The 21,269-nt window shown below is 59.8% G+C and overlaps 1 protein-coding gene across 1 annotated transcript; it reads right to left on the reverse strand.

Annotated features, from left to right (window-relative positions):
• Window positions 1–533: 533 nt before the first annotated feature.
• Window positions 534–20,183, reverse strand: LOC127060674 (helicase SRCAP-like). The gene is made up of 10 exons (XM_050984657.1): window positions 20,169–20,183; window positions 18,400–18,495; window positions 16,789–17,075; window positions 14,158–14,340; window positions 12,049–12,180; window positions 10,304–10,473; window positions 8,577–8,769; window positions 5,950–6,086; window positions 2,729–2,915; window positions 534–718 (listed from the first exon to the last, which is right to left on the reverse strand). Exons 2-10 carry the CDS (start codon window positions 18,482–18,484, stop codon window positions 545–547), a joined length of 1,548 nt encoding a protein of 515 aa, XP_050840614.1. The 5' UTR covers window positions 18,485–18,495; window positions 20,169–20,183; the 3' UTR covers window positions 534–544.
• Between the last annotated feature and the right edge of the window lie 1,086 nt (window positions 20,184–21,269).

Here is a 21,269-nt window from a genome sequence, read left to right on the forward strand (position 1 = left end):
AGGTGTGCCCAGGTCTGCCCAAGCCCCCTCCCAGGTGTGCCCAGGTGTGCCCAGGTGTGCCCAAATCCCATCCCAACCACACCCAGGTGTGCCCAGCTGTGCCCAGGTATCCCAAAGCCCCTCCCAGCCACGCCCAGGTGTGCCCAGGTGTGCCCAAATTCAATCCCAGCTGTGCCAAGGTGTGCCCAAACCCCTTCCAGCCATGCCCAGGTGTGCCCCACCCCATCCCAGATGCCCCCAGGTGTGCCCAAACCTCCTCCCAGGTGTGCCCAGACATGCCCAGGTGTGCCCAGGTGTGCCCAAACCCCCTCCCAGGTGTGCCCAGATGCCCCCAGGTGTGCCCAGGTGTGCCCAAACCCCCTCCCAGGTGTGCCCAGGTGTGCCCAGGTGTGCCCAGGTGTGCCCAGGTGTGCCCAAACCCCCTCCCAGGTGTGCCCAGGTGTGCCCAAACCCTTTCCCAGGTGTGCCCAAACCCCTTCCCAGGTGTGCCCAACCCCCCTCCCAGGTGTGCCCAGGTGTGCCCAGGTGTGCCCAGGTGTGCCCCTCACCTGTTGACCTTCATGCGGACGGGTTTGGGCCGCGGGGGGGGGTCGGGGGCGGCGGCCACGTCCTCCAGCAGGCGCCGCGTGACGCGGAAGCGCGGCAGGAACCAATCGGCCGCGTAGCGCGACAGGTGAGACTCCAGGGACACCAGCTCGAACGGGGACAGGTCCACCTGCTGGGGACACACCTGGCTGACACCTGGGGACACACCTGGGTGACACCTGTGTCACCTCTCATACACCTGAATGACACCTGAGTGACACCTGAGTGACACCTGTGTTACCTGAGTGACCTCAAGTACACCTGAGTGACACCTGTGTGACACCTGTGCAACCTGAGTGACACCTGAGTGACACCTCTGTGATCTCTGACACACCTGAGTGACACCTGTGTTACCTGAGTGACCTCTGATACACCTGAGTGATCTCAATGACACCTGAGTGACACCTGTGACATCTGAGTGACACCTGTGTCACCTGTGCCCACCCCCAGGGACAGGTGAGACTCCAGGGACACCAGCTCGAACGGGGACAGGTGCACCTGCTGGGGACACACCTGGCTGACACCTGGGGACACACCTGGGTGACACCTGTGGCACTTCAATGACTACTTGTGACACCTGAGTGACACCTGAGTGACACCTGATACACCTGAGTGACACCTGTGTTACCTGAGTGACACCTGAGTGACACCTGAGTGACTCCTGAGTCACCTAAATGACACCTGTATGACACCTCTGCTGCCTGCGTGACATCTGAAACACCTGAGTGACATCTGGGTCACCTGAGTGACCTCTGAGACACCTGAGTGACACCTGAGTGACTCCTGATACACCTGAGTGACCTCAAGTACACCTGAGTGACACCTGTGTGACACCTGTGCAACCTGAGTGACACCGGAGTGACACCTCTGTGATCTCTGAGACACCTGAGTGACACTTCAATGACATCTGAGTGACTCCTGTGTGACACCTGAGTGACCTGATACACCTGAGTGACACCTGAGTGACACCTGAGTGACACCTGTGTCACCTGTGCCCACCCCCAGGGACAGGTGAGACTCCAGCGCCACCAGCTCAAACGGGGACAGGTGCACCTGCTGGGGACACACCTGGGGAGTCACCTGTGTGACCTCTGATACACCTGAGTGACACCTGAGTGACACCTGGGTCACCTGGGTGACCTCTGAGACACCTGAGTGACACCTGTGTGACACCTGAGTGGCACCTGAGTGAAGAGGCGTATCTCACCTGTCCCAGGTGTCTCTCTCACCTGTCCCAGGTGTGTATGGTGTCTCACCTGTCTCAGGTGTGTGTCTCACCTGTCTCAGGTGGGTGTCTCACCTGCCCCAGGTGTCTCTCTCACCTGTCCCAGGTGTGTGTGGTGTCTCACCTGAATGGGGCGTGTCTCTCTCACCTGTCTCAGGTGCGTGTCTCACCTGTCTCAGGTGCATGTCTCACCTGCTCAGGTGTGTGTCTCACCTGTCTCAGGCATGTCTCTCACCTGTCCATGTGTGCATTGTGTCTCACCTGGAAGGGGCGTGTCTCACCTGTCTCAGGTGTGTGTCTCACCTGTCTCAGGTGTGTGTCTCACCTGCTCAGGTGTGTGTCTCACCTGCTCAGGTGTGTGTCTCACCTGTCTCAGGTGTGTGTCTCACCTGTCTCAGGTGTGTGTCTCACCTGTCTCAGGTGTGTGTCTCACCTGTCTCAGGTGTGTGTCTCACCTGTCTCAGGTGTGTGTCTCACCTGTCTCAGGTGCGTGTCTCACCTGTCTCAGGTGTGTGTCTCACCTGTCTCAGGTGTGTGTCTCACCTGCTCAGGTGTGTGTCTCACCTGGAAGGGGCGTGTCTCACCTGTCTGAGGTGTCTCTCTCACCTGTCTCAGGTGTGTGTCTCACCTGTCTCAGGTGCGTGTCTCACCTGTCTCAGGTGTGTCTCTCACCTGTCCCAGGTGTGTGTCTCACCTGGACGGGGCGTGTCTCACCTGTCTCAGGTGTGTCTCTCTCATCTGTATCTCACCTGTCTCAGGTGTGTGTGTCTCACCTGGAAGGGGCGTGTCTCACCTGTCTCAGGTGTGTCTCTCTCATCTGTGTCTCACCTGTCTCAGGTGTGTGTCTCACCTGGAAGGGGCGTGTCTCACCTGTCTCAGGTGTGTCTCTCACCTGTCTCAGGTGCGTGTCTCTCTCACCTGGAAGGGGTGTGGCTCCAGGGCGCGCAGCACCAGGGCGGGGGTGCCGAGGCAGAGCCCAGGTGTGACCAGCGGTGACGTCACGGGGCGTGGCTCGAACAGGTCGGGGTGGTTGCACACCTTGCGCAGCTGCATCAGCACGTTGATGACGCTCATGAAGTGCCCGCTGGCCAGGGTGGCCTTGGTGCTGCGGGAGGGGACACCTGGGGTCACCTGGGGTTACCTGGGCTCAGGTGAGATCACCTGGGGGCACCTGGGGGGTTCAGCCATGCAGGGCCCGCTGGCCAGGGTGGCCTTGGTGCTGCGGGAGGGGACACCTGGGGTCACCTGGGGTTACCTGGGCGCAGGTGAGATCATCTAGGGGTTACCTGAGCTCACCTGAGCTCACCTGAGCTCATCTAGGGGTTACCTGAGCTCAGGTGAGATCACCTGGGGTCACCTGAGAACACCTGGGGGTTACCTGGGCTCAGGCGAGCTCACCTGGGGATTACCTGAGATCACCTGGGAACACCTGGGGCCACCTGAGGTCATTTGGTCTCACCTGGGGGCACCTGGAGGCACCTGGGGGCACCTGGGGGGTTCAGCCATGCAGTGCCTGCTGGCCAGGGTGGCCTTGGTACTGTGGGAGGGGACACCTGGGGTCACCTGGGGTTACCTGAGCTCAGGTGAGATCACCTGAGGGTCACCTGAGGTCACCTGAGAATACCTGAGGGTCATTTGGTCTCACCTAGGGGCACTTAGGGGTTACCTGAGATCACCTGAGGTCACCTGGGAACACCTGAGCTCACCTGGGAACATCTGGGGTCACCTGAGGTCATTTGGTCTTACCTGAGAACACCTGGGGGTTATCTGGGGTCACCTGAGGTCATTCGGTCTCACCTGGGGGCACCTGGGGGTTACCTGAGATCACCTGGGAACACCTGGGGGCACCTGGGGACCACCTGAGATCACTTTGGGTCACCTGAGATCACCTGGGGGCACCTGAGCTCACCTGAGATCACCTGAGGGTCATTTGATTTCATGTGGGGGCACCTGGGGGTCACCTGAGCTCACCCGGGGGCACCAGGGATCAGGTGAGCTCACCTGAGGGTCACCTGAAGGTCACCTGGGGCCAACTGAGATCACCTAAGGGCACCTGGGGGTTACCTGAGATCACCTGGGAACACCTGGGGTCACTTGAGGGTCATTTGGTCTCACCTGAGATCACCTGGGGGTCATTTGGTCTCACCTGGGTGGTTACCTGAGATCACCTGAGAACACCTGGGGGTTACCTGGAAACACCTGAGGGCACCTGGGGGTACCTGGGGGGTTCAGCCATGCAGTGCCCGCTGGCCAGGGTGGCCTTGGTGCTGCGGGAGGGGACACCTGGGGTCACCTGGGGGTTACCTGAGCTCAGGTGAGATCACCTGAGAACACCTGGGGTCACCTGGGGATCATTTGGTCTCACCTGGGGGCACCTGGGGGTTACCTGAGATCACCTGAGGTCACCTGGGAACACCTGAGCTCACCTGGGAACATCTGGGGTCACCTGAGGTCATTTGGTCTTACCTGAGAACACCTGGGGGTTATCTGGGGTCACCTGAGGTCATTTGGTCTCACCTGGGGGCACCTGGGGGTTACCTGAGATCACCTGAGATCACCTGGGGGCACCTGGGGACCACCTGAGATCACTTTGGGTCACCTGAGATCACCTGGGGGCACCTGAGCTCACCTGAGATCACCTGAGGGTCATTTGATTTCATGTGGGGGCACCTGGGGGTCACCTGAGCTCACCCGGGGGCACCAGGGATCAGGTGAGCTCACCTGAGGGTCACCTGAGGGTCACCTGGGGTCAACTGAGATCACCTAAGGGCAACTGGGGGTTACCTGAGATCACCTGAGCTCACCTGGGGTCACCTGAGGGTCATTTGGTCTCACCTGAGATCACCTGGGGGTCATTTGGTCTCACCTGGGGGCACCTGGGGACACCTGAGGGCACCTGGGGGCACCTGGGGGGTTCAGCCATGCAGTGCCCGCTGGCCAGGGTGGCCTTGGTGCTGCGGGAGGGGACACCTGGCGTCACCTGGGGGTTACCTGAGCTCAGGTGAGATCACCTGAGAACACCTGGGGTCACCTGGGGATCATTTGGTCTCACCTGGGGGCACCTGGGGGTTACCTGAGATCACCTGAGCTCACCTGGGAACACCTGGGGATCACCTGAGATCACCTGAGATCACCTGGGGGTCATTTGGTCTCACCTGGGGGTTACCTGAGATCACCTGGGAACACCTGGGGGCACCTGGGGACCACCTGAGATCACTTTGGGTCACCTGAGATCACCTGAGAGTTACCTGAGATCACCTGAGATCACCTGGGGGTCACCTGAAATCATCTGTGGTCACCTGGAGGTTACCTGGGGGTACCTGGGGCTCATTTGATCTCACCTGAGATCACCTGGGGGCACCTTAACGCACCTGGGGGCACCTTGGGGTTACCTGGGATCACCTGAGAACACCTGGGGTCACCTGAGGGTCATTTGGTCTCACCTGAGATCACCTAGAGGCACCTGGGGGCACCTAGGGGTTACCTGAGCTCAGGTGAGATCACCTGAGAACACCTGAGCTCACCTGAGATCACCTGAGGGGTCATTTGGTCTCACCTGGGCACACCTGGGGACACCTGAGCTCACCTGAGGGATTCGGGGGAATTTGGGAGGGGATTAAGGGGGAAATTTGGGGCCCAGGTGTGCCCAGGTGTGCCGCCCTCACCTGGCCTGACTCATGACGTCATCACAAACCTTGACCAGGTGAATTTGTGGTAAATTTGGGCACAATTTGATGAAATTTGGGTGGAATTTCACAGGAATTTCAGGATTTTTTTGCTCCCAGGTGTGCCCAGGTGTGCCCAGGTGTGCCCAGGTGTGCCCCCCTCACCTGGCCTGGCCCAGGACGTTATCAAAGGACTTGAACAGGTGAATTTTAGGTAAATTTGGGTGGAATTTTATTAAATTAGGGTGGAATTCCATGGGAATTTTGGGATTTGGGGGCTCCCAGGTGTGCCCAGGTGTGCCCAGGTGTGCCCACCTCACCTGGCCTGGCCCATGACATCATCAGACACCCTTAAAAGGCGAATTTTGGGTGGAATTTGATGAATTTTGGGTTGAATTTCATGGGAATTTCGGGTTTTTTCGGCTCCCAGGTGTGCCCAGGTGTGCCCAGGTGTGCCCAGGTGTGCCAGCTCACCTGGCCTGGCCCATGAAGTCGTCGTAGAGGAACCTCTGGCGCTTGGAGAGGCGGCACCTGAGCACGTGCTCGTACTTCTTGGGCATCTGCTTCTCCACGTCCACCTTGAGCCGGCGCAGCAGGAACGGCCGCAGCACCTGGGGGGGGGGAGGGGAGGGGAGGGGACACACCTGCTCAGGTGGGCACGGCAGGGACCAGGTGGGCACAGGTGTGCCCCCAGGTGTGCCCCCACTGTGTCCCCAGTGTCCCCAGGTGTGTGCCCAGGTGTGCCCAGGTGTGTCTGTATGTGCCTCAATGTGGCCCAGGTGTGTCCAAGTGTGCCCAGGTGTGCCCAGGTGTGCCCAGGTGTGTCCAGGTGTGTCCCCAGGTGTGCCCAGGTGTGTCCAGGTGTGTCCCAGGTGTGCCCAGGTGTGCCCCAGGTGTGTCTGTATGTGCCTCAATGTGGCCCAGGTGTGTCCAGGTGTGCCCAGGTGTGCCCAGGTGTGCCCCAGGTGTGCCCAGGTGTGTCCCAGGTGTGCCCAGGTGTGTCCCAGGTGTGTCTGTGTGCGATTCAATGTGTCCCAGGTGTGCCCCAGGTGTGTACAGGTGTGTCCTCTGTGTGTCCCTCTGCTCCCAGGTGTGTCCCAGGTGTGCCCGGGTGTGCCCAGGTGTGCCCCAGGTGTGTCCCCAGGTGGGCACAGGTGTGCCTGTGTGTGATTCAATGTGTCCCAGGTGTGTCCCAGGTGTACACAGGTGTGTCCCAGGTGTGTCTGTGTGTGCCCCAGGTGTGCCCCCAGGTGTGCCCTAGGTGTGTCTGTGTGTGCCCTAGGTGTGCCCAGGTGTGTCCCAGGTGTGTCTGTATGTGATTCAATGTGTCCCAGGTGCACACAGGTGTGCCCCAGGTGTGTCCCCAGGTGGGCACAGGTGTGTCTGTATGCGATTCAATGTGGCCCAGGTGTGTTCAGGTGTGCCCCAGATGTGCCCCAGGTGTGCCCAGGTGTGTCCCAGGTGTGTCCAGGTGTGCCCAGGTGTGTCTGTGTGTGATTCAATGTGTCCCAAGTATGCCCAGGTGTACCCAGCTGTGTCCCAGGCGTGTCCCAGGCGTGTCCCAGGTGTGGCTGTGTGCGATTCAATGTGTCCTAGGTGTGTCCAGGTGTGTCCCAGGTGTGCCCAGGTGTGCCCAGGTTGGCCCAGGTGTGCCCAGGTGTGTTTACCTGTCCCCAGGTGCGTTACCTTGTGCAGTCTCTTGACCAGGCTCTCGTTGTACTCCTGGCTGCCCTCGATCACGCTGGGCAGGTGTGACACAGTGTGACCCAGGTGTACCCAGGTGTGTGCCCTCTGCTCCCAGGTGTGCCCAGGTGTGCCCAGGTGTGTTTACCTGTCCCCAGGTGCGTTACCTTGTGCAGTCTCTTGACCAGGCTCTCGTTGTACTCCTGGCTGCCCTCGATCACGCTGGGCAGGTGTGACCCAGGTATACCCAGTGTAACCCAGGTGTATCCCAGTGTATCCCAGGTGTATCCAGGTGTATCCCAGGTGTATCCCAGGTGTATCCAGGTGTATCACACCTGTCCCCAGGTGTGCCCAGGTACCTTGTGGAGCCGTTTGACCAGGCTCTCGTTGCACTCCTGGCTGCCCTCGATCACGCTGGGCAGGTGTGACCCATGTACGCCCAATGTAACCCAGGTGTATCCAGGTGTATCCAGGTGTATCCCAGGTGTATCCCAGGTGTGCCCAGGTGTGCCCAGGTGTGCCCAGGTGCGTTACCTTGTGCAGTCTCTTGACCAGGCTCTTGTACTCCTGGCTGCCCTCAATCATGCCCAACAGGTGTGACACAGTGTGACCCAGGTGTACCCATGGAACCCAGGTATAACCCAGGTGTATGTAACCATACCCAGGTGTATCCAGGTGTATCACACCTGTGCCCAGGTACCTTGTGCAGTCTCTTGACCAGGCTCTCGTTGCACTCCTGGCTGCCCTCGATCATGCCCAGCAGGTGTGACACAGGTATGTCCAATGTAACCCAGGTGTATCCCGGTGTATCCCAGTGTAACCCAGGTGTATCCAGGTGTATCCCAGTGTATCCCAGGTGTATGCAGGTGTATCCCAGTGTAACCCAGGTGTGCCCAGGTACCTTGTGGAGCCGTTTGACCAGGCTCTCGTTGTACTCCTGGCTGCCCTCGATCATGCCCAGCAGGTGTGACACAGGTATGTCCAATGTAACCCAGGTGTATCCAGGTGTATCCCAGTGTATCCAGGTGTATCACACCTGTCCCCAGGTGTGCCCAGGTACCTTGTGGAGCCTCTTGACCAGGCTCTCGTTGTACTCCTGGCTGCCCTCGATCACGCTGGGCAGGTGTGACCCATGTACACCCAATGTAAACCCAGGGTTGTATCCAGGTGTATCCCAGTGTATCCCAGGTGTATCCCAGGTGTGCCCAGGTGTGCCCAGGTGTGCCCAGGTGCGTTACCTTGTGCAGTCTCTTGACCAGGCTCTCGTTGCACTCCTGGCTGCCCTCGATCACGCCCAGCAGGTGTGACCCAGCTATACCCAGTGTAACCCAGGTATACCCAGTGTAACCCAGGTGTATCCCAGTGTATCCCAGGTGTATGCAGGTGTATCACACCTGTCCCCAGGTGTGCCCAGGTACCTTGTGGAGCCTCTTGACCAGGCTCTCGTTGTACTCCTGGCTGCCCTCGATCATGCCGGTCAGGGGGTTGTGGAACCACTCGCGGAACTCGCGGTGGGACTGGAACACGCTCGGCATCAGGAAATGCATCAGGGACCAGAGCTCCATCAGCGAGTTCTGCAGCGGCGTACCTGTCAGCAGCAGCCGCCGCTGGCTACAGGTGGGACAGGTGAGACAGGTGAGACAGGTGAGACACAGGTGAGACAGGTGAGAGACAGGTGAGAGACAGGTGAGACAGGTGAGACACAGGTGAGACACAGGTGAGACAGGTGTGAACAGGAGAGATACAGACAGACACTATGGGTACAGACAGGTACAGACAGGTGAGGGACCAGAGCTCCATCAGCGAGTTCTGCAGCGGCGTACCTGTCAGCGGCAGCCGCCACTGGCTACAGGTGAGACAGGTGAGACAGGTGAGACAGGTGAGGCACAGGTGAGAGACAGGTGAGAGACAGGTGAGAGACAGGTGAGACAGGTGAGACAGGTGAGACAGGTGAGAGACAGGTGAGACACAGGTGAGACAGGTGAGACAGGTGAGAGACAGGTGAGACAGGTGAGAGACACGTGAGACACAGGTGAGACAGGTGAGACAGGTGAGACACAGGTGAGACAGGTATGGACAGGTATGGACAGGTACGGACAGGTATAGACATATACAGACACAGGTACAGACACATACGGACTGATACAGACAGGTACGGACAGGTATGGGCAGGTACAGACAGGTATGGACAGGTACAGACAGGTATGGGTATGTACAGACAGGTGTGGGCAGGTGAGGGACCAGAGCTCCATCAGCGAGTTCTGCAGCGGCGTACCTGTGTGCCCAGGCCCGCCCAGCTGTGCCCAGGTGTATCCCAGGTGTGTTCAGGTGTGCCCAGGTGTATCCCAGGTATGCCCAGGTGTACCTCAGATATGTCCAGGTGTACCCCAGGTGTGTCCAGGTGTGCCCCAGCTGTACCTAGGTGTGCCCAGGTGCGCTCAAGCGTGCCCAGGTGTATCCCAGCTGTGCCCAGGTGTATCCCAGGTGTGCCCAAGTGTTTTCAGGTCAGGTGTGTGCCTAGGTGTATCCCAGGTGTGTCCAGGTGTATCCAGGCATGCCCAGGTGTATCTCAGGTGTCCAGGTGTATCCCAGGTGTGCCCAGGGGTACCCCAAGTGTGCCCAGGTGTAGCCCAGGTGTGCCCAGGTGTGCCCAGGTGTGCCCATGTGTGCCCAGGTGTGCCCAGGAGTGCCCAGGTGTATCCCAGCTGTGCCCAGGTGTATCCCAGGTGTACCCTAGGTGTGCCCAGATGTGCCCAGGTGTATCCCAGCTGTGCCCAGGTGTATCCCAGGTGTACCCTAGGTGTGCCCAGATGTGCCCAGGTGTATCCCAGCTGTTCCCAGGTGTGCCCCAGCTGTATCCCAGGTGTGCCCGAGGTGCATCCCAGCTGTGCCCAGGTGCCCCCAGGTGTGCCCAGGTGTATCCCAGGTGTGCCCAGGGGTACCCCAGCTGTGCCCAGGTGTAGCCCAGGTGTGCCCAGGTGTGCCCAGGTGTGCCCATGTGTGCCCAGGTGTACCCAGGTGTGCCCAGGTGTATCCCAGGTGTATCCCAGGTGTGCCCAGCTGTTCCCAGCTGTGCCCGAGGTGTATCCCAGCTGTGCCCAGCTGTTCCCAGGTGCGCCCAGGTGTGCCCAGGTGCGCCCCTCACCTGTTGAAGTTGAGCAGGGACTGCCAGCGCTGGGATTTGAAGTTTTTGATGTTCTGGGCCTCGTCCAGGATCAGGTACTTCCAGTTCTTCCTGCGGAACGCCTGGTGGTCCTGCAGCACCAGCTTGTAGGAGGTGATGCACACGTGGAAGGCGTTGGGCTTGGTCCAGCCCTGACAGGTGAGACAGGTGAGAGACAGGTGAGACAGGTGAGACAGGTGAGCCCAAAAACACCTGAAAAAGGCCTTAAAACCCCCCAAAAAACCCCATCTAAACCAGCCCAGGTGTGCCCAGGTGTGCAGCACCAGCTTGTAGGAGGTGATGCACACGTGGAAGGCGTTGGGCTTGGTCCAGCCCTGACAGGTGAGACAGGTGAGACAGGTGAGACAGGTGAGACAGGTGAGAGAGGTGAGGCTGAAATCCCCATGAAAAAGCACCTGAAAACCTCCAAAAAACCCATCTAAAACAGCCCAGGTGTGCCCAGGTGTGCCCAGGTGTGCAGCACCAGCTTGTAGGAGGTGATGCACACGTGGAAGGCGTTGGGCTTGGTTCAGCCCTGACAGGTGAGACAGGTGAGACAGGTGAGACAGGTGAGACAGGTGAGACAGGTGAGACAGGTGAGCCCAAAATCCCCATTAAAAACTGCCTTAAAATGTCCTAAAACCAGCCCAGGTGTGCCCAGGTGTGCCCAGGTGCGCTTTTCCCCACCCAGGTGCGTCCAGGTCTATCCCAAATGCCCCCAGGTGCCCCCAGGTGTGCCCCCATGTGTGCCCAGGTGCCCCCAGGTGTGTTTACCTGCCCAGGTGTCCCCAGGTGTGCCCCCAGGTGTGCCCAGGTGTGTTTTTACCTGCCCAGGTATGCTCAGGTACACCCAGGTCTATCCCCAAATGCTCCCAGCTGCCCCCAGGTGTGCCCAGCTGGTTTTTTCTCACCCAGGTACCACCAGGTGTGCCCCCAGGTGTACCCAGGTGTGTTTTTTACCTGCCCAGGTGTGCCCACGTATGCACAAATCCCATCAGGTGCTCCCAGGTGTGCTCAGGTGCACCCAGGTCTATCCCAAATGCCCCCAGGGGTGCCCAGGTGTGCCTAGGTGTGCCCAGGTGTGTTTTTACCTGCCCAGGTGTGTCCAGGTGCTCCCAGGTGTGCCCAGGTGCGCCCAGGTCTATCCCAAATGAACCCAGGGGTGCTCACGTGCCCCCAGGTGTGCCCCAAGGTGTGCCCAGGTGTGTTTTTTCTCACCCAGGTGCCCCCAGGTGTGCCCCCAGGTGTGCCCAGATGTGTTTACCTGCCCAGGTGCCCCCAGGTGTGCCCAGGTGCGCTCACCTGTCTCTTGAGGCGCCGCTCCTTCTGGGCCCCGTAGTAGGTGAGGATTTTCACCACCCAGGTGCCCCCAGGTGTGTTTCCCCCCCCAGGTGTGCCCAGGTGTGTTTACCTGCCCAGGTGTGCCCAGGTGTGCCTAGGTGTGCCCAGGTGTGTTTTTACCTGCCCAGGTATGCTCAGGTACACACAAATCCCATTCAGGTGTACCCAGGTGTGCCCCCAGGTGTGCCCCCAGGTGTGCCCCCAGGTGTGTTTTTACCTGCCCAGGTGCCCCCAGGTGTGTGTTTACCTGCCCAGGTGCCCCCAGGTGTGTTTTTACCTGCCCAGGTGCCCCCAGGTGTGTGTTTACCTGCCCAGGTGCCCCCAGGTGTGTGTTTACCTGCCCAGGTGCCCCCCAGGTGTGTGTTTACCTGCCCAGGTGCGCTCACCTGTCTCTTGAGGCGCCGCTCCTTCTGGGCCCCGTAGTAGGTGAGGATTTTGAAGCTGGGGCACCAACGCTTGAGCTCCATCTCCCAGTTCAGCATCACCGAGGTGGGCACGATGATCAGGTGAGGCCCCAGCTACCTGCACAGGTGAGACACAGGTGAGACAGAGCCCAGGTGAGTCTTGGGAACTCCCTAAAGGGGCTCAGGTGAGGCCCCAGCTACCTGCACAGGTGAGACACAGGTGAGACACCTCCAAAAGGGCTCAGGTGAGGCCCCAGCTACCTGCACAGGTGAGACACAGGTGAGACACCCCCAAAAGGGCTCAGGTGAGTCATGGGAACCCCCTGAAGGGGCTCAGGTGAGTCACAGGTGAGGGCCCCAGCTACCTGCACAGGTGAGACACAGGTGAGACACCCCCAAAAGGGCTCAGGTGAGGCCCCAGCTACCTGTGCACAGGTGAGACACAGGTGAGACACTGTGAAAGGGCTCAGGTGAGGCCACAGCTACCTGCACAGGTGAGACACAGGTGAGACACCTGGGAAAGGGCTCAGGTGAGGCCCCAGCTACCTGTGCCACAGGTGAGGCTACCAGGTGAGACACCCCCACAACAAGGGGCTCAGGTGAGGCCCCAGCTACCTGCACAGGTGAGACACAGGTGAGACACCTCCAAAAGGGCTCAGGTGAGTCCTGGGACCCCTCAAACCTGTCCAGGTGTGACTCAAACCTTCCTGAAAGGGCTCAGGTGAGGGCCCCAGCTACCTGCACAGGTGAGGCACAGGTGAGACACCCCGAAAGGGCTCAGGTGAGTCACAGGTGAGGGCCCCAGCTACCCGTGCACAGGTGAGGCACAGGTGAGACACCTGGGAAAGGGCTCAGGTGAGTCTTGGGAACTCCCTAAAGGGACACAGGTGAGGGCCCCAGCTACCTGCACAGGTGAGGCACAGGTGAGACACCCCTGAAGGGGCTCAGGTGAGTCATGGGAACCCCCAAACCTGTCCAGGTGTGACTCAAACCTTCCTGAAAGGGCTCAGGTGAGTCACAGGTGAGGGCCCCAGCTACCTGTGCACAGCTGAGGCACAGGTGAGACACCCCCAAAAGAGCTCAGGTGAGGCCCCAGCTACCTGCACAGGTGAGACACAGGTGAGACACCTCCAAAGGGCTCAGGTGAGTCTGGGACCCTCAACCTGTCCAGGTGTGACTCAAACCTTCCTGAAAGGGCTCAGGTGAGTCACAGGTGAGGGCCCCAGCTACCTGTGCACAGGTGAGACACAGGTGAGACACCTGGGAAAGGGCTCAGGTGAGGCCCCAGCTACCTGCACAGGTGAGACACCCCTGAAGGGGCTCAGGTGAGTCATGGGAACTCCCTAAAAAGGCTCAGGTGAGTCCTGGGAACCCCCTGAAAGGGCCCAGGTGAGTCACAGGTGAGGGCCCCAGCTACCTGTGCACAGGTGAGACGCAGGTAAGACACCCAGAAAAAGCCAATAAAGGGCTCAATGACTCCCAGGTGTACCCAGGTGTATCTCAGGTGTGCCCAGCTGTGCCCAGGTGTATCTCAGGTGTATCCCAGGTGTGCCCAGGTGCGTTACCTTTCTCACAGGCCAGGTGAGCCAGCACTGAGATCGTCTGGATGGTTTTGCCCAGCCCCATCCCAGGTGTACCCAGGTGTATCTCAGGTGTGCCCAGGTGTGCCCAGGTGTATCTCAGGTGTGCCCAGGTGTATCTCAGGTGTGCCCAGGTGTATCTCAGGTGTGGTGCCCATGCTGTGCCCAGTGTGTATCTCAGAGTGTGGCCCAGGTGTATCTCATGCAGGTATTGTGGCCCAGGTGTGTCTCAGGTGTGCCCAGGTGTATCTCAGGTGTGCCCAGGTGTATCTCAGGTGTGCCCAGGTGTACCCAGGTGTACTCAGGTGTGCCCAGGTGTGCCCAGGTGTACCCAGGTGTATCTCAGGTGTGCCCAGGTGTGTCACACAGGTGCGTTACCTTTCTCGCAGGCCAGGTGAGCCAGCAGCGAGATGGTCTGGATGGTTTGCCCAGCCCCACCCCAGGTGTACCCAGCTGTGCCCAGGTGTACCCAGGTATATCTCAGGTGTGCCCAGGTGTGTCACACAGGTGCGTTACCTTTCTCGCAGGCCAGGTGAGCCAGCAGCGAGATGGTCTGGATGGTTTTTCCCAGCCCCATCTCGTCGGCCAGGATCCCGTTCAGCTTCTTCTCGTACATGGTCACCAGCCAGTCCAGCCCGATGTGCTGGTACTCCCGCAGGGTGCCCCTCAACAGGTGAGGGATCGGCGTCTTCACCTGTGCAGGTGAGGTGCAGGTGAGGCACAGAACCCCCAGGTGAGTCCCAGGTACCCCCAGGTGAGTCACAGGTACCCCCAGGTGGGTCAGTCACAGGTGAGCCAGTCCCAGGTGAGTCACATATCAGTTACAGGTCAGTCACAAATGAGTCCCAGGTGAGTCCCAGGTGAGTCAGTCCCAGGTGAGTCAGTCCTAGATGACTCAGGTAAGTCGGTCCCAGGTGAGTCAGTCCCAGGTGAGGCACAGGTACCCCCAGGTGAGTCACAGGTACCCCCAGGTGAGTCACAGGTACCCCCAGGTGAGTCACAGGTACCCCCAGGTGAGTCCCAGGTACCCCCAGGTGAGTCACAGGTAACCCACAAACCAGCCAGTCCAGCCCGATGTGCTGGTACTCCCGCAGGGTGCCCCTCAACAGGTGAGGGATCGGCGTCTTCACCTGTGCAGGTGAGTCACAGGTGAGTCACAGGTACCCCCAGGTGAGTCACAGCTACCCCCAGGTGGGTCAGTCACAGGTGAGCCAGTCCCAGGTGAGTCACATGTCAGTTACAGGTCAGTCACAAATGAGTCCCAGGTGAGTCCCAGGTGAGTCAGTCCCAGGTGAGTCCCAGGTGAGTCAGTCCCAGGTGAGTCAGTCAGAGATGACTCAGGTGAGTCAGTCCCAGGTGAGTCAGTCAGAGATGACTCAGGTGAGTCAGTCCCAGGTGAGTCAGTCCCAGGTGAGTCAGTCAGAGATGACTCAGGTGAGTCAGTCCCAGGTGAGTCAGCCCCAGGTGAGTCAGTCAGAGATGACTCACAGGTGAGTCAGTCCCAGGTGAGTCAGTCCCAGGTGACACAAACACCTCGGTCCCAGGTGAGTGACAGAACCCCCAGGTGAGTCGGACACAGGTGAGGCCCAGAACCCTTCCAGGTGAGCCCCAAGTAATCCCAGGTGAGTCCCAGGTGAGTCAGTCCCAGGTGAGTCAGTCCCAGGTGAGTCAGAGCCAGGTAACTCACACCTGAGTCACACCTGAGTCACACCTGAGTCACACCTGAGTCACACCTGAGTCACACCTGAGTCAAACCTGAGTCACTCCCAGGTGAGCTCCAGGTGAGCCCCTCCTCCACCATCCCAGCCAACCCAGCCCCCTCCAGGTGTCCCTGGACAGGTGAGTGACCCTCATTAACACCTGCACAGGTGAGGCACAGGTGAGACAGGTGAGACAGGTGAGGCACAGGTGGGACAGGTGAGGCACAGGTGAGACAGGTGAGACAGGTGAGGCACAGGTGAGACAGGTGAGGCACAGGTAGGACAGGTGAGGCACAGGTGAGAGACAGGTGAGGCACAGGTGAGGCACAAGTGTGGCCAGGTGTATCCCAAGTGGGCCCAGCTGAGCCCAGGTGTGTTTTATTCCTCCAGGTGTATCCCAGGTGTGCCCGGGTGTTCCTCAGGTGTGCCCAGGTGCACGCAGGTGTATCACAGGTGTGCCCAAGTGTATCTTAGGTGTGCCCAGGTGTACCTCAGGTGTACTCCAGGTGTATCCCAGGTGTATCCAGGTGTATCCCAGCTGCGTCCAGGTGTATCTCAGCTGTGCCCAGGTGTGCCCAGGTATATCTCAGGTGTACCCAGCTGTGCCCAAGTGTGCCCAGGCGTGCCCAGGTGTGCTCACCTGCATGGTGGCCAGCGTGTACCACTTGGACTACAGGCTCTGCGTGCCCAGGTGTATCCCAGGTGTGCCCAGGTGTATCCCAGGTGTATCTCAGGTGTATCCCAGGTGTATCCCAGGTGTGCCCAGGTATGCCCAGGTGTGCCCCGGTGTATCCCAGGTGTATCCCAGGTGTGCCCAGGTGTATCCCAGGTGTGTTTAATGCCCAGGTGTGCCCCGGTGTATCTCAGGTGTGTTTTACCTGCCCAGGTGTGCTCACCTGTGTGGTAGCCAGCGTGTACCCCTTGGGCTGCAGGCTCTGTGTGCCCAGTGTACCTCAGGTGTATCCCAGGTGTGCCCAGGTGTGCTCACCTGTGTGGTGGCCAGCGTGTACCCCTTGGGCTGCAGGCTCTGTGTGCCCAGGTGTACCCCAGCTGTGCCCAGGTGTATCTCAGGTGTGCCCAGGTGTGCCCAGGTGTATCTCAGGTGTGCCCAGGTGTGCTCACCTGTGTGGTGGCCAGCGTGTACCCCTTGGGCTGCAGGCTCTGTGTGCCCAGGTGTATCTCAGTGTACCCAGGTGTATCCCAGCTGTGCCCAGGTTGTATCCAGGTGTGCCCAGGTGTATCCCAGGTGTGCCCAGGTGTGCTCACCTGTGGTGGTGGCCAGCGTGTACCCCTTGGGCTGCAGGCTCTGTGTGCCCAGGTGTATCTCAGGTGTACCCAGGTGTATCCCAGCTGTGCCCAGGTGTACCCCAGCTGTGCCCAGGTGTATCTCAGGTGTGCCCAGGTGTGCCCAGGTGTGCCCAGGTGTGCCCAGGTGTGCTCACCTGTGTGGTGGCCAGCGTGTACCCCTTGGGCTGCAGGCTCTCTGCCGCCGCCGCGATGTCGCTGATCTCCTTCTTGGGGGCGGGGCCAGCGGGCGCGGCCGGGGCGGGGCTCACCTGGGCAGGTGCGGGCGGGGCCGCGCCCCCGCCGGGCTCACCTGGCGCCCCTCCCCCGCCCTCCTGCCCCTCCCCCTCCTCCTCCTCCTCCTCGTCGTCGGCCTCGTCTTCGTCGTCGTCGTCGTCGTCGTCATCGTCGTCGTCGTCCTCGTCGCTGTCGCCGCCAGGTGAGTCTGGAGTGGGGGGGGGAGGGGACAGGTGAGCTCAGGGCGGCGCCTGTGCAGGTGTGGGGGAAGCTGGGGGGGGGGGGTGGCTACGGGGGGGGTTGGGGTACCTGGGGGGGGTTAGAGCACACCTGGGCAGGTGCAGATACCTGGGGGGAGTTAGAGCTCACCTGGGGGGGTTAGAGTACACCTGGGCAGGTGCGGGATACCTCGGGGGGGTTAGAGCTCACCTGGGCAGGTGTGGGGTACCTGGGGGGAGTTAGAGCTCACCTGGGGGGGTTAGAGCACACCTGAGGGGGTGTGGGCACACCTGGGGGGGTTAGAGCTCACCTGGACAGGTGTTGGGGGCAGCTGGGGGGCGGAGGGGTGGCTGAGGGAGGTTTTGGGGCACCTGGGGGGGGTTAGAGCACACCTGGGCAGGTGTGGGGCACACCTGATTGGGGGGATAGTAGCTAAGGGGGGCTTGGGATACCTGGTGGGGTCAGAGCACACCTGGACATGTCACTCACACACCTGTATGGTCACCCACACACCTGTGCAGGTGTGACCCCCTGAGCAGGTACACACCACCTCTGCAGGTATCTTCAACACCTGTGCAAGTACCCACACACCTGGACAGTCACACACCTCTGCAGGTACCACACACACACCGTGCACCTTCATGGGTCACAGCACACCTGTGCAGGTGTGACCCACCTGAGCAGGTGCACACACACCTGTGCAGTCACAGACACACCTGTACAGTCACTCACACACCTGTGCATCACAGACACACCTTGCGTCCACTCACACACCTGTGCAGGTACAGACACACCTGTGCAGGTGTGACCCACCTGAGCGCGTACAGACACACCTGTGCAGTCACTCACACACCTGTACAGGTGTGACCCACCTGAGCAGTTACAGACACACCTGTGCAGTCACTCACACACCTGTACAGGTGTGACGCACCTGAGCAGTTACAGACACACCTGTGCAGTCACTCACACACCTGTACAGGTGTGACCCACCTGTGCAGTCACTCACACACCTGTGCAGGTGTGACCCACCTGTGCAGTCACGACACACCTGTACAGGTGTGACCCACCTGAGCAGTCACAGACACACCTGTACAGGTGTGACCCACCTGAGCAGGTACAGACACACCTGTGCAGGTGTGACCCACCTGAGCAGGTACAGACACACCTGTGCAGGTACAGACACACCTGTGCAGGTACCCCCAGACACACCTGTGCAGGTGTGACCCACCTGAGCAGGTACAGACACACCTGGGCAGGTACAGACACACCTGGGCAGGTACCACCCCCGACACACCTGTACAGGTGTGACCCACCTGAGCGGGTGCTGCTGGCGCCGGGGGCGGAGTCGCAGTCGGAGTCGGTGAAGGCGCCGCGGTAACGCTGCAGCAGCTCCTCCATGGGCAGCGCACCTGAAACACACCTGGGTCACCTGGGGCACCTGAAACACACCTGGGTCACCTGGGGGTACCTGGGGGGCACCTGGGAGTCACCTGGGGGCACCTGAAACACACCTGGGGGCACCTGGGGGTACCTGGGGGGCACCTGGGGGTCAACTGGGGGCACCTGAAACACACCTGGGTCACCTGGGGGTACCTGGGGGCACCTGGGACACACCTGGGGGCACCTGAAACACACCTGGGGTCACCTGGGGCACACCTGGGGGGGCACCTGAAACACACCTGGGGGCACCTGAGAGTCACCTGGGGTCACCTGGGACACACCTGGGGGCACCTGAAACACACCTGGGGTCATCTGGGGTCACCTGGGGTCACCTGGGACACACCTGGGGGCACCTGGGACACACCTGGGGGGCACCTGAAACACACCTGGGGTCACCTGGGGGTACCTGGGGGGCACCTGGGAGTCACCTGGGGGCACCTGAAACACACCTGGGACACACCTGGAGGCACCTGAGAGTCACCTGGGGCACCTGGGGATACCTGGACACACCTAGGGTCACTGAGAGTCACCTGGTGGGCCCCTGGGACACACCTGGAGGCACCTGAGGGGGCACCTGAAACACACCTGGGTCCCCTGGATCACCTGAGGCACCTGGGACACACCTGGGGCACCTGAGAGTCACCTGGGCACCTGGGACACACCTGGGGTCACCTGGGAGTACCTGGGACACACCTGGGTCACCTGGGAGCACCTGAGAGTCACCTGGGGACACCTGGGGCACACCTGGGGTCACCTGAGAGTCACCTGAGACACCCCTGGGGGGCACCTGAAACACACCTGGGTCACCTGAGAGTCACCTGGGGGCACCTGGGACACACCTGGGTCACCTGGGGTACCCGGGGTGTCACCTGGGGCGCACCTGCAACATACCTGTAGGTCACCTGGGGTACCTGGGGGTCACCTGGGGATCACCTGGGGGGCACCTTAGATCACCTGGGGTACCTGGACACACCTGAGAGTCACCTGGGGTGGCACCTGGGACACACCTGGGGCACCTGGGACACACCTGGGGTACCTGGGGGGAACCTGAAAGTCACCTGAGACACACCTGAGTCACCTTGGGGCACCTGGGGAGCACCTGAAAGTCACCTGGGGGCACCTGCACACACCCTGGGAAACATCTGGGGCACCTGAGGGGCACCTAAACCACCTGGGTCACCTGAGTCACCTGTGGACACACCTGGCACCTGAAACACACCTGGGGGTCACCTGGGTAACTGGACACACCTGGGGCACCTGGAACACACCTGGGGCACTAAGTCACACCTGGGGACACCTGGGGGCACCTGGGGGCACACCTGTGATACCTGGGACACCCCTGGGGGGGATTTTGGGGTCATTTTGGCTGATTTTGGATATTTTATTGGGGTTTTTTTGGGTTTTTTTGTATTTTTGGGTGATTTTGGGTTGAATTTGGGGGATTTTGGGTCCCTCACCCTCCCTGGCCAATTCCTCCACCTCCTGCTGGGAGTTCTGAGGTAATTCTGGGGTAATTTTGGGTGATTTTGGTGCAATTTTGGGTATTTTTATTGGGTTTTTTGGGGTTTTTGGGGGTTTTTTTTGTATTTTTTTGTATTTTGGGTGATTTTGGGGTGAATTTGGGAGATTTTGGGTCCCTCACCCTCCCTGGCCAGGTCCTCCACCCTGCTGCTCAGAATTTTGGGTGGTTTTGGGTGATTTTTGTGCAATTTTGGGTATTTTTCCTTGGAGTTTTAGGGGTTTTTTTGGGGTTTTTTTTGGGGTTTTTTGGGTATTATTTGTATTTTTTTGTATGGTTTGGGTGATTTGATATTTGTGGGTGAGTATTTGGTGGGGAGTTTTGGGTGTCTACTCACCCTCCCTGGCCAATTCCGCCACCTCCTGCTGTGGTTCTGAGTATTCTATTCTGGGGTATGTCTATACATTGGGTGATTTTGGTGCAATTTTGGGTATTTTTATTGAGTTTTTTTGGGGATTTTTTGCTTTGTGTTTTTGCTATTTTTTTTTGTAGTTCTGGTTGGTATTTGGGTGAATTGTGGGAGAGATTTTTGGGATCCCTCACCCTCCCTGTGGGCCAGGTCGTTCCCAGCTCCTGCTGGTAGATCGACGTCGCCCTCTACACAGGCGCTCACTGAGGATCCGCGATCGTCTCCCCTCCCTCATACCTCCACCCATTGCCCAGGGGAGAGCAGGGCCGAAATGGGGCAAAAAATGGGGAAAAATGGGTCGAAGAAAATATGGGGGAAAATGGGAAAATTGTGGGAAAAAGTTGCGGTGAAAACAAATTGGGATAAAATGGGGAAACAAATGGGGATCCTCCCCCCCCCCCCTTGGTGCCCTCTTGGGCCCCCCTGTGGCGCCCTGTGCCTCCTGGCCGCCCCCCTGGGCCATTTGGGGCCTCCCTGGGCCCCCCCTGGTCCTCCCTGGGGGGCATGGCCCCCCCCCTGGGGCCCCTCCTCTTCTGGGCCCCCCTTTGCCCCCCCGTCCTCCCCACTGGCCCCCTGCCCCCCCCTGTCCCCCCCTTGCCCCCCCGGGCCTCCTTGGTCCCCCCTGGCAAAAATTGACCCCACCCCATGACAAACATGGGCAAACACTTTAGCAACATTGGCACAAACTGCACTCCACACTGGCACCCACCCAGGCACCCCAGTGGACAAAATTACACAAAAATGGGGCAAAATGCACCAAATGCACCAAGTGGCCCCAACTGGCAAAAAATGGGCCAAAAAGGGCACAAATGCGA

Source organism: Serinus canaria, chromosome 25 (assembly GCF_022539315.1).
Source record: "Serinus canaria isolate serCan28SL12 chromosome 25, serCan2020, whole genome shotgun sequence".
NCBI lineage: Eukaryota > Metazoa > Chordata > Aves > Passeriformes > Fringillidae > Serinus > Serinus canaria.

Bases quoted from the DNA above. Each gene is read 5' to 3' on its own strand.
- LOC127060674 (XM_050984657.1), bottom strand. From the start codon at position 18,484: ATGGAGGAGCTGCTGCAGCGTTACCGCGGCGCCTTCACCGACTCCGAC. The intron at 14,341-16,788 runs GTGAGCACACCT...TCACCTGCACAG, and splicing joins ACACGCTGGCCACCACACAG to GTGAAGACGCCGATCCCTCA. The intron at 12,181-14,157 runs GCACCTGTGTGA...CTGTGCAGGTAG, and splicing joins TGGCCTGCGAGAAAGGTAAC to CTGGGGCCTCACCTGATCAT.